This window comes from Phalacrocorax aristotelis, chromosome 3 (genome assembly GCF_949628215.1).
Source record: "Phalacrocorax aristotelis chromosome 3, bGulAri2.1, whole genome shotgun sequence".
NCBI classification, from domain to species: Eukaryota; Metazoa; Chordata; class Aves; order Suliformes; family Phalacrocoracidae; genus Phalacrocorax; species Phalacrocorax aristotelis.
The window spans coordinates 71,334,639-71,348,072 of NC_134278.1; the positions used below are offsets into that span (position 1 = coordinate 71,334,639).

General features: G+C 46.6%; 1 protein-coding gene across 1 annotated transcript in view; it reads right to left on the bottom strand.

Moving 5' to 3' along the window:
- AKAP12 (A-kinase anchoring protein 12) overlaps positions 1–12,567 on the bottom strand; it is a 31,564-nt gene extending 18,997 nt beyond the window's left edge. Inside the window, exons 1-2 of the mRNA XM_075087931.1 lie at positions 12,312–12,567; positions 2,679–2,865 (exon numbers count right to left, since the gene is read on the bottom strand). Coding sequence (XP_074944032.1) covers positions 2,679–2,865; positions 12,312–12,434 — 310 coding nt within the window. The 5' untranslated portion in view covers positions 12,435–12,567. The remainder of the gene's footprint in view (positions 1–2,678; positions 2,866–12,311) is intronic.
- Between the last annotated feature and the right edge of the window lie 867 nt (positions 12,568–13,434).

Consider the following 13,434-nt stretch of genomic DNA (forward strand, 5'->3'; position numbering starts at 1 on the left):
CTAAGCAGTTTACCCCTCATAAACAAAAAAACATAAACAAAACACTTCTGTTTCTCCATACTGAAGCATTCACTCCTTCGCTTATTAACCAGCACTCAGAGGGCTGGGTTTTTTCTTTTGTTGTTTTTCTCCCCTATCTGGGGTTTTTGAATTGGAATTCTCTACAACCTAGTTACATTAAAAAGTGTCTCAACTTCTGCTGTCAAGGGTTTCAGAAAGGTATTACTCTGGATACTTGTAGCATAACAACATCATGCTCCAGCAGCTCTTACTGTTAGTAAAAATGGACACAGTACAGTAAAATGCAAAGGATCAGTATTCGATACAGGTGGCCTCCTATTACAGCAACACTATTTCTACAGATCATGTTGGATATGTCCAAAGTTCTGATGATACACAGATACTTGGGCCAGCTGTCCACAGCCTTTGCCTGTGGCTCTGATTGCCAGCGCCAACTTCCCAGTTAATTTACCAGAATTCCCAGTTAATTTAACCTGACAGTGGCAACTTCAATGAGTCTGGATCGTCTCTCAGACGGTCTTCGGAATGTGAGATTCAAATAATGACAACAAGAACAGACCAACCATCCCAAAAGACCTTCAGTCATAAACATTCCTTTACTGCAGGCAATTACCTGCGTTGCCACCGTGCTCAGCATCATGATGCTTTATTTCTGACTTTATAGACTTTGCAAACAAGATGAAATAAAGAATGAGTGGGGAATGTGAAGAAGTGTAGAGCTAAAATGATATATTTGTCTATGTGGAGAGATTTCTCTGCATGGAGCATTTAAGAGATACCTCTTCCCCACCTTATTCATCTGCCTGAAGGCGTGAGGACCAGACTCTGCAAGGTCCACAGGGGTGGATATAAACAGTTACGAACATCTGAATGTAGTCTTTACTTGAAGAACTATCTTTTCAGTGCTTGACCAGACAGGTTTTATTTCTCTTTATGGATTATGTAATTTTCAGCTATTGTTGCCAGAAAATATATGCTGCATCACCTCCACAAAGGGCTTTTTTACTTTGAGAGCGAACCCGTAGAATTGTTTTCCCTTTCACATGCACTATGCTACCACATAGGCTTGGATCCACTGACAACAGTAAAATAAATCCTGATTAAAACAGCAACATCACGCAACCACATGAGATATGATCAAAGAAAGCAAAGACTTTACAGGCAATCTACTCACATACAAATTCCTAATGGCTATCTACGTCCACAGCACATCATGCATTTGGTCACATGTAACTATCTGTGTTCAAAGGGAGCTTCTCACCATTTCTTCATGACACAATTTCTGTACGACTGAAGCTACAACCCAGAATTATTCATCAAGAATCATAATCTTTGACTATTAACTTGAAATTCACGTCCTTTTAAGGGCCTTCTCTGTTACCTGATCCAGAAGCTGAATACCAACATGGAATCTTCTGACCCTACTTCAAATCATCAGGTATTTTCTCTTCCTTCATGAATCTGTTTAATGAGTATCCTCTCTCCATCCCTATCCACTTAAGAGTAAAATTATACAGAGAAGCAGTTTTTATCATGACTGAAAGATAAAACACATTGCATCCTGTTTTTACAGTGCCAAAAGCCTGTACCAATATGATTAAAAAAAATAAAGCACGAAAGCTCAGCATAAAATATGGCAACCTTCTATTGGGATAATAGTGTTATGGCAATTAATCTGAAGGCACAGCAAAGAATTGCCTTCACTAGAATTCAAACCCCAAAGCACACTAAGGGCTACACAAATGCCTTAAGCTGCTCACCAGGCTGACAGTGAAGAATGTGCACCATCCTACCCTTTCCCCATCCCTCCCTTGCTCTCTCACACCAGCATTAGTTGCCTGCTCTGACTGAAAATTATCCCTCCCTCTTGCCACCCCTACCAAAAAGGTCAGCATGTGGCGGGATCGCTGAAGTGGGTACCTCACTGCACGGCTGCGAATGGGAGCAGAGGAATGGGGGTAGCAACAGGAGGCTGATGAGGGCAGGAGAGGTGGCCTCCCGGTTTGCACAGGAGAAAGAGCGGCACATTTCTGACTGTGCAGCAATGCAAGAAAGAGGTTCCCAGGACAGAGCAGACAGGGGTGCCTATGATGAGAGAGGTTCTGTGGTCAGAATGCAAATCTGATTAAAAGCAGTAGGAAAGTGAACTTTAATCAAAGTAGAGCCAACAGCTCAGCATCCTGTCCCTTCCTGTGAGTTCAAAGTCGTTTATCATTATTAATATCACTAATGAACAAACATAAAAGGATTTCTGCCCTATGAAGGAAGAGACAGGCCTATGCAGCAGAAAATCCTAACGTAAGTGGAGACTGAGCTGCTCCTTCAGGTGAATGGTCGAGAGACTGGCAGCAGGCAAGCTGAGGCACCGCAGGGTGCACTCAGAGCAGAGAACCACCCCTAAGGGGGAATGGGCAGCATCCCCTGCCACCAACAGCTTCAATCCGCAACCCGCAACCCATTTGTTATCTGAATTCTGCCACAGAGAAAACGTGTCCCAGCAAAACAATGCCCTAGAATAAGCACTTGAGCAACCAAGAGATCACGTGAGTAACTACCTGTTCACTAGGAGATGGCTAGTTGAGCCCCATTTCAACTTCTCACTCCATTTAGCATCCCTGCCTCTACCATCTGTCCACTGAACTCAAGTTTTTACTTACCATTTGCTCCGGTGGCCTCTGCTTGCTCTCTGTGTGGTTCTTCGAGGGGTGAAGCCACCTCTGGCTGCTGCCCATCCAGCTCCTGAGGCGCTGTAACAGCTCCTGGCTGCTGCGGCTCCTGTGGTGGGGCATCGTGCTCCAAACTGTCTTCATTAACATCAGGTACTGGTAAACTTGCATCTAAAACCTGCATGGTCGAGTAGGAAGGATGGTAGGGAAGGAGAAGAGAGAAGGGGGGGGAAAGGAAGAACATCAGTATTAGGCCAGCTTTTTTCCCCACAGAATATTATTTGTTAATTCTCATTTTGCATATATACATGCAAGCATTCTGGGAAATACACACTTCTGTGCAGTATTCCTCCCTTTCAAAATTATTAACTTTAATAAATCAAAGTACTTCCATGAGAAAAAAAAAAGACAATCTGGGACTATTTCTTGTACTGTTCTCCCACATGAGATATGTCGAAGAAGCAAGTCTTACAGACAATGCCCTACAATCTTGTGTAGGAATTGGTTTCTGACACAAAGGAAAACTCCAGGTTAACATGAATCTAGCTGATGGAAAGGTATTTTTCTTTCTTCAAAATGCCTGGCACAATTACTCTGACATATGCATGAATCCTGTCTACATTACAGCCTTTGGTACTGCTCCTCTGCTGCTGCTTATCATCATAAACAACACAACTACGAAGAAACTTAACTATTCAAAGACAGAAAACGGAATATATAAATCCCATGAAGAAAGTCAGTGAAACTGGGATTAAAACTAGAATTTTGGGGCCTCAGTTATTAGGCAGGTATTATTCTTGGGGGTGGGGAAGCTCTGCAGTTCTTTGGGACTCTGCACTATAATATTTGAAGTATTTTTTCTAGATTTGATAATATGTGTAAAAAAAATACCTCTTTTCAGCGTCCACATTTGATACATTTTAATTACTTTCAGAATTTTTATTGGCTTGCCATATAACAATGAAGGTGCTTTTTAAATAAAAATATGCTTCTGAAAGTATGAAATGTGTTGTGGTCATTAGAAAATACTTCCTTGCCCTTTAATTATTTGTTTAATTAACTAGCTTTCCAACTGATTGTATTACCTTCCAACAGAAGCCATCTCAACTAATTAACTACATCTTAAATCTCTATTCCTGAAGCATAGGTTCAAAGTTCCTCTGGTAGAACAGCAAACCTTAATTAATATCATTGTCTTATTACTCAGCTGTACTCCCAAAATACTGCCATTGAAGCCCTGTTAATGAAGTGAAGGAACCACAGATACATCCCATCTTTCAGCGCAATCTAACATCCAATCGCTCGAGGCACCAAACTGGGATCAGGAAGATGCCACATTCCTTACAATTCTCTTCCAAAACCTCCTAAAACAAGCTTCTGAATGGGGAGATCCATTTATTTTTATTAGCAATTAGCCCGCTGCAACAGAATTCCAAATCAACATACAAAGTGCTGGGAAAACAACTTTCCTCTTATCATTCAATCCCCTTTTCACGCGTGGGACAGGATCCGAGAGAAGTGCCATAGCCCTGCTTCCACAGGCAACAAAGTGTGCGTTCGGATTCCCAATTTTCAGTTCAGAAGCCCTTAATTAAGCCAAATTGTTTCCACCTGGCATTGCTGTGCTCCTCAAAGCTGCCTTTCACAGCCACATAATCCACCTCACGAAAAAGGACCTCATTCTGCTCTACTGCCAATACCACAGATGGAATAATTTGGCTTCAGAGTTTTCACATGCTGAGACCAGATATTAAATAGAATATGGAATGGCTCAACACTCAGATTACATTCCCGCTTCTCACATCATCCTTCTCATAAATCTAAAACACAGGAACTCAGGAGGAATAAAAATGCCACACCACCGAACAAAGGCATGTAAACTCCGGGAAGCTCTTCTGCAGTTGAACACAGCATTAACTGAATGGTAGTAACGGATTAAAGACTCGCAACAAATAGACACAGAAAATAAGAACCTAATTCTTAAAGGGCTTTGAGATTCTTCAATACAAATTTACAAAAGGACAATTTTTTTTTTTTTACATAATAAATTTTACTCACTCATTCTCATAAGACAACTGCTAGTCCTGCAAACACAAGAACAACCTTAACTTTAGTGGCTCTAGGGGCACTTGGCTATCTGAAGATAAATCCATGGATGGATATTTCAAGATGACACCCTCAGAATTAGCAGCAACGATTCTTTGAAGTCACAAGAAAGGCAATGGCACAGAATATCTTAGCATTCCTCACCTTATTGAAAGATTTCCTTGCCTCTCTTTCCAACCCCACCCCAGGCAGCAAACCATTTTAAAGCTAGAGTCATAGGTATAGACATACATTTAGAGACGCATAAAGTCTACCATTTGCTTAAGTGCCGAAAACGGACCTGGGGACTCTGCAAGGAACCAGGGTACAAAGGGATTGGATACCCCAATGCAGTACAACTTGTCTCCTTTTTAAATTGACCTCTGAGTATTATGACAAAATATTAAATATGGTAACACTTAATATTCCCCCAGCTCTGAATTTATTCTACAGTTGTGATGCATTCAGGAAAACAGTGACTATATATCATCCCAAAGATTTGTGACCAAGATTCACAAGTCACTGGATCTAGCACATAACCCTTTGGATCTGTAAAATGCTGTGACACCTTCCAGTATGAAGAACAGAATTAAATATAAAAACATTACTAAATGTAAGACTATAAGCAGGTTTTACTACCAGCTATTATAATCCCTGTTCACTCTGTACATAAATTCAGTTTTGAAAGCACAACTCATCAGTCACAACTGAGTAAAAATGTAAAAAAATGAAAACCTCAGTATTTTCAAATTTGGCGAGACCTGCAGTATAACCCTACCCTGCCAGGGAATAGGGACCTTTTTTACCCCAGTTTCTTTGGAAAAAGTTTTATGTGGTCCTTGGCCACAGGAAGGCAAATTTAGATTTTCAGACCAAGTGTTCTGCTTTAAATAACTGAAGACTCACAACTAATAAAACAATAGTAATTTTTGCAAATTAAAATGCATGCAAAGGAGGAGAAACTATAGATCTTGGGGAGGGGATTGTAATGTGACGGGAGACACAACAGCATCATTAGTTTAAAAAAAAAAATCTGTTCCGAGAAAAGTTGTTCAGGCTCTTTAGGAGGGTCAGTGCAGTCTGTCCCACCACATTAGTCCTCAAAAGAAACTAATTTCAGTTTTCACTCACATTAACTGCTTCATTTCTCTGAAAGGATCTAAACCACAGTTTAGTCCAATTATGTCTAATTTAGTGACCCGTGTTCTTAATTCCATTGAGAATAGTTGTAAAGCTTAGACAAATATAAAGTCAAAGTTTAGAGGGATGGGTGAAAACTTTAAAGACAAAATTAACAATATTAGGAATCTCATTATTCAGCTCTGTGTATTTATCTACGGGTAACAAGACATCACAGTTGTCAGGTTTATCAACATTTATCAGGTTTCTGCAGCACACATTCATTGCTCTCCTTTGATTTTTAAGTAATTCATGAATGTGTTGTCTCATAAATGCAGGAAAAAACAAAGAGGACTGGTAATCCAGTTCACTGATCCTTCAGTTTCTTCATTCCCAAAACAAGGGACCATCACTGAAGCAACACTTCAGCTTCTGCGATGCCACTACCATATATCATGCACGTATTTTTTAGAGATTTCCCTCACATCCACCACAAAGGTGGAAGCAAAGGGCCGACACACAGCTAACGAGACTAAAACACACAGGGTTCTAACCAACAGCAGCTTCTGCTCCATTCTGCATACAGCATTAGGCCCAACTGTTGGACCCGATTAAATGCATACAAAATTTAAAATATAGAAAGAAAACTAACACAAAGAATTGCATGAGATATGGATGAACAGCAGGTCCCTGACCTCCCACTGTATGTTAGTGCATGCTTCATCCATGCACTATTCTGGAGGGGCTAGCAGCACCCAGCTTCTTCCCCTACCAGCAATCACCACCATTCCCAACATTCCTTGTACCAGACCCAAATCATTCCAGGGATTCCTCACACCAGGCCCAAATGCACCAGAGTTAATTTTGCCTCACTCTGTTAATCCTGCTACACTGATTCTACATTAGATTACTAAAATAGCCAGATCCAGCTGTCTGAACAACTGAGCAAACTAACATAATGGTCTCTAATATTTTTCCTGAAATTTGATTTTGAAACTTTGGCAAAGCTTGCAGCACTGTTGGTCTGCTCAGGGGGTCTGCTCTTAACACACGCTGCTTCATTAAAAAGATCTTCAGACACCAACATTTGGGGAACGAAACCCTGAATTTAGTTCATTCCAACTCTTTGTTCGCAGCAGTTTGTCTTGTTTTGCATTAACTAAGGCATTAAGGGTTCGTGGGACATTGCAAATTCCAGGTGGCAAAGTCATAAGGCCCTTACTCTTGTGCACTTACATAACGGCACAGAACAACATACTTAATTTCAGTGCCTTATTTCTGGGTAACATCTGCTGCAGACAAAGCTAAGAGCCTTCTCCTTACCTTTCATTCCCTCGGATCTATCCTCTTCTGTCCTAGCTCTCAGCCCAACTTTGTTGTGACACCTCCTTATGGATGACTACCCTCGAAATCCACAGAGCTAATAAAAAGCCGACAGTTTTTACTCCGCAATCATCCGTGATCTCTTTTTGCAACCCGTAAAGGAAGCGTTACTCCCAACCTGTCGTTTTGGTCCACACCTTAAGCCTGATCCAACCTGAGCTCCTTCCCAGGTCTCACTTCTTTCAGCTCTTTCTGCACAGCGGTCCTCGAACACCCCCCACCTAAGCACTCCCATAGGTACAACTCACCCAGATGCTAAGGATCAGCTGGAACAAGGACTGAGCACAAAGCAAGTTTCCTTTCAGTAACTACAACCACAGCTGGCATTTCCAACCAGAAGGACTTTCAAAGACCCAACACCCCTCTTTGCATCTCTTTAGCCTCTATCACATCAAACACAAGCTAATTGCCTTGGCTTTCAAAGTGCCCGGACACTCCCTCTACCACCTCCCTCTTATCTCCTGTATGATTAAGGGGGTTACTTCACGCTTTTGGTGGAAGCACGACACCAATTTCCTTTGTGCATTTTTTTTCAATTAAGCATTTTTATGCTTTCTCCCCAGCCACCCCACAGGCATGGGCAGACCTCCAAACCTTACCACCAACCTGAATCAGTCTCTTCCTTCCCAGTTGGAAGAGAAGTACTTAAAGGGAATCAGACCCTCTTGAACCAGGAGAACCCTGCAGCCTCCCCATTCAGACCAAAAGCCTCAAACTGGGGCTCTTAGAGACACGGTCTAGGGACTTTCCTCCACTACTTCATTAAGCTTAGCTTTACTATCACTAGTGTAGTATTTTCAGACTGACTCAGCTCCCTCACCAGAACGCAGTTGTTTAAACAGCAGATGTAAGTCTGTCCCAGCTGTTATTTGTCAGGCACTCAGACAATAAGACACTCTGACATCTCAGCTGGTAACCTCTTTAGAGGAGACAGTTCCAAATATTTACTGTCTAGCAGACACTTGCTCTCATTACAAGGCAGGTAGCGTAATCAAGTTACTACTGAGCAATGGGAACCATCCCGAAAACACCGTTTGAACGAGTCACTGCTCTTGAGTGGGGGCCCTTGCATGCGAGCAAGCCAGGAGTTCACCACACGACATTTCAAAGCCATCAATTCCCATAAAAGATTACCTCTGCCAAACCCAGATTTTGCTGCAAGAATAGCTTATTAGCATGCCAGTATTTTTCCGGATTCTCTCTTTAGAAGTTTCCGTACACTGTTTCAGGTAGCTGTTCCAACATAGCTCTGCTCCCTCAGCAGCGCCACAGAAAGAAACCTGTATTAAAACCAGTATCTTGAGCTTCTAAATAAAATAAAAGCAGAGGACGATCGCAATTGCTTTAGCCAAGATGCTGGTAGGATGACGCAGCTCTTCTTGCATCACCCACGTGGCTCGTAGTTGCTTTCCGCCCTGCGGGACCTCAGAGGGCACCGCTGCGGAGGGGCAGTGCGCTGGCATCTTTTTCCAGCTCTCCCTGATGCTCAGCATCCAAATGGAAAGTCGGGTGAGAGGCGTGTCACTGCTATGAACAGAGCAGGAGCTCACCAGGTGGAGATGCCCGAACCAATCCAGCCACGTGCTGCCACCAACAGAAGTGTCACCCAGCTCCCTGCCCAGTCCCGGTCACAAGGTCCTGCCTGCTCCCCTGCACCTCCTGCTTCTGCAGGAGAGTATTGCTGCTCCGAGTCCCAGAAGCCAACACATCTTGCTAAATCAGCAGAGAATGATCTTGCCAAAGAAGGTGAACAGCTTTCTAGGGGATTAGCTCCTTGAACAAGCCTGCCCAGTGCCAGAAGCAGCAGCAGGGAAGCTGCAGGTGCCCTAGGGAAGAGGCAGGAGCTTCCCATCCCATCCGGCACCTCAAAGATTTTCTCAGTCCTGGGATACCCGAGGTTTGTCTGGTCTCCTCTGTGACTAAAAAGATCTTGTTCCTACTTCTAGCACTGTCAGAACTGAAATCTGTTAAATCCTTCTCAGGCCAAGCTTCAGGCCCCTGTGCTGCTCAGTGCAGCCTGACAGGGAGGTGTCACAAGCTGACAAGGTCTCCCAGCTCACTGCCACCAACAGGGAAAACTTTTTCCTTTCCCCTCCTGCCCTGCTGCAGATGCTTGCCTCGTCCAGGCTCTGGCTCTCACCTGAGCATTGTAGGAGTCCAATGAACTGACTGATACATCAGGGAACTAGCCCAGCAAAAAAAAAAAAAAAAAAAAATTAAAAAAATCCACTCTTCCCTGAAGGTGATGTGAGGACTGGACACGGTGTAAGGTGGGACTGCATCATCTGGGGCAAGACAGGGAAGAGGGATAGGGGTGGAAGAAAAGAAGGGGGAAAAAAAGAGTACTGCTGCTCAAACAGCAAGGAGATAAAGCCATCAGACAGATGAGCCTTCTGTGGGACCACACCCTGTCCCTTGATTTCAGCAGAGCTTTGGGTGTTGATTCACAAATCCGATGAATTCAGCTCAGGCATTCAAATGGATTAGCTCCTCCAGGATCTGCCACGCTCCCCTGCAGAGGGGGCTTCCTGCAGCAGGGTGGCTGTGCAAGATAAGGAGCAGCTCCTCCACTGCCAGAGTTCAAGCCTTGTCTGCTGCAGTAAAAAACCCCACCGGTTTCAGGTCCCAGTAACATGCTGGGCTGGAAGCTCTGGAGCTGCTTTATATGTAATTCACCAACAGCTTGTGAAAGGATGGGGTGAACAGCTGAGCCCCTAACCCGCTGAACCCACATGGAACCTGCGGTGCTTGTGAGCCAACACCCAAAGGCTCCTAATACCTCTCGCACTGTAGACCAAGTGCTTTACAGAGTCTCTCACGTCTCCTGGGCTGTAGAAGCGAGAAACATTGAAACATGTACTCCCCCTTCCAGTAACCAGGACACCTCAAAAGCTGGTATCTGGCCAAAGAGTCACATGTGACTAACAAAACAGCCCAATGACTATAAATTTGGCCCTTTCTAGAAGAAAGGGCAAAGAGGTTTTTCATCTTGTACAAAACACAACTATGTCATGAAAGAAACTCAAATATTTCAAGGAATTTCAAGTGACAAAAAAGCACAACCACTGTGAAATTTTATAACCTATATTAGCCTAGTTGCCTAGACAGTTTATTTGCGATTGACTCGCCAAGGCTCACTCAAGTTGGATTCCACTAAAATAATTTTTCAAAGTTTTTCTTCTAAAAGAAGGGGTTGTGATAAGCATTTGTATTCAGAAAGCACAAGAAAGAAGACCATCCTTCAAAACGCCCCCAGCGTATCTTCTGCAAACAAATTAGTTCTTTGACAGAATTCTCCAGGGGCATTGCAGGATCTGGTAATTCTCAAATTCAAAGGGCTGAAAGGAATAACGATGAAAAATTGTGTCACAAGTCTGCATGAAACTACCTTACTGTAGTCAGAACAGACTAAATGAGATACAAAAAAAAAAAGAGTAAGACCAAACTTCATTAAAACCTATTTTTATTTAATGTATTGTAAGGCAAAAAGACTTGCTTTAGAAGAACAGCAGTAATACAACTTCTTACAGCAGTGACATGATAAAAGAACTTCCCTACCTTTAAACAGTTTTACTTAAATAACAAGGTAAAAATCCATCAGAAAACTTTTTCCTCTGTATTTGAGAACAGCATCAATGGTGCTATCTTTTTTTGGGGTCTTAGTTCCCATAACTGGATTAATATGGCTATGAATGTTATACCTCTTCTTGAAAGTGACACTACCTTCATTTTTAATCAGAGTGGCCAAATGCCTGCCCTCTGTGGATTCAAACGGGTCTAAATCTTAGCATCTGAAGTCTAAAATTGCCCAATACAACTGCTAAATATTTTATTAGCCAACACCAATCCCTAATGCTTATTTGCTTAAAAAGAAAATAAAATAAATCTAATTTAATTTCAAGTTCCTTCTCAACGTGGTTTTCAAATCTGTCAAAACACGCACAAGGAGGTCTAGTGGCAGCCAGGAACTATGGGAAATTCAACTTGAAAGTTAAATCTGAACCACAAGGTCAAAGAAACAAAGTCATAACCAGTTCTCAAGCTCTAACACACCCACACACCAGCTACAGCAACTTCTGAGTAACCCTGCTCTGAGGAGCCTAAGGAAGGGGATCTCAGTATAACGCGGTATTATTTCTCTGCTGACAAACTAAGGTCTAACCCCAAAGCAACGCTATGTAAACACGTAGATGCACATAACCTCCCTTTCAGGCCCAGAATCCCCTAAACGCGCCTATTCCAGAGGGATAAATGGGTTCATTCATAATCTATTTTTAAACACCAGACATGTTTTAAAAGAATTTCTTTCAATTCTTCAACCTCTTTATTAAGAATAACACATACCTAGAGCTCCCCTACTCCCTACTGGCTGGGAGTTAGCGAGCCGCCCCCCCCCCCCCGATGCGGTACGACACCGGGGAGCACGGAAGCCCCCGCCGCAGCCTTCCCCGGGGGGAAGCCCACCGGCGGGGCGGGGGGCTGCGGCTCGGGGGGCGGGACGGGGCGGGGGGACACACACCCCCACACACCCCGAGGCTGGCGCCCGTCTGAGGGCGCGGCACACCCGGCGGGCCGGCCGCGCCCCCTCCCACCTGCGCCCGCGGCGGGGAGGGCAGGGGATGGGGCGGGGGGGCTGCGGAGCGCCGCGGGAGCCCCGGCTACCGCTGCAGGACCGCAGTCAGGAGGCTTCTTGGCGCAGACCCCGCGGCGGGTGGGTGCGGCCCTCCGTCCCCCCCCTACGGCCGCACACACAAAAGCAGCGGCGGCGCCCCCGCCCTCGCCCCCCGCTGCCGCCGGGAGTTTTATGACTGCGGCGCTGGCCGTGGCGCAGTCCCGGCCCCGCAGCCGCCGCCGCGCCCCGGCTCCCCGCCCGCCCGGAGGGTGCCCGCCGGCCGCGGCAGGTGCCCGCCGCCTCGGCGGGAAAGTTTCCCCGGGCTGGGGGTGCGGCGGGAAGCGCCGCCGCCGCCCCGCGTCCCCCCATCGCGTGTGTGTCCGTCCGTGCCCCACCCCCCCGGCTCCCCGCCGCCCCTGCCTTACCTTGGCGGGCTCCGCCGCCGCTTCTTCTGCCGGTAGCGGCTCCGGGGGGGTGCGGGAGGGCGCGGCGGCGGCCCCGTCCCCGTCCTGCGGGGCGGGTGGCTCGGCGGAGCTGCCGGCGCCCATGGCGCTGCCCCGCGGCCGTGCGGAGCCGCGGGCGGGGGCTGGCGGAGGGCGGCGGCGTAGCCGGGAATGAAGGAGCCCGGCTCTCCGCAAACTCCTTTAGGGAGCGAGAGGAGGGGAGGAAAAAAAAAAATGAGAGGAAAAAAAAAAAAGAGCGAGCGAGAGCCAGCGAGGAAAATCACCTCCTCCCCTGGTCCCCCCGCCCGTCTGCCTCTTGCTCCATCACATGAGCAGAGCCCCGGACACGCCTTGCAGCATCGAATCGGGCTGATAAGGAGCGGCCAAGGGGGGCAGCGCCCTGCCCGCCGCCGCCGCCGCCGCCGCCGCCGCCGCCGCCTCCCCGGGGCCGCTCCCCTCCCGGGCAGCGCCGGGGCGGGGGCACCGCCCGGCCCCCGGCCCTCCGCCGCGGCACCGCCGCTGACTCAGCGCTTCAGCCCCCTCGCCGGGACCGGGACCGGGGCCGGGACCCGCCCGCACCCCCGGGGGACTCCGGCCCGGGGGCTGCGCCCCACCCCGCCCGGCCGCGCTGCCCTGCGCCCCCCGAGGGGCTTCTGCCGGCTCCGGAGGCAGGGGCTCGGCGCCGGGATCCCCAGCCTTCAGCGCCGTGGGCTTGCAGACCTCAGCCACGCTGGGCCTGTCGGCCAGAAGGACGTCCAGATCTCAGTTGATGCAGAAAAGTAGGGTCCTATGTCTTAGGCAACTTTGGAGGAAAAAAAACCAACTAGCTAGCTTTTTTTGTCGCGCAGGACAGGTTCCCTTCTATTAATTCATGCCAGATTACATGGCCTAAGCAAGCAAAGGGAGGAACACAGTGTTTTCTCTCCTAGCCAGGAATACACAAAGCTTCCTTTCCCATGCCACAACAGCGGGGCCGGCGTGTCTATAGGCACACTCTTATCCAGTATGTTCCAAACGTATCAGCAGAGAAATAGCATGTGCATTAAAAGAAACCAACCGCAATGTGCCACATGGGAGGCAAATGGGTCCATTCACTGTTCCTCAC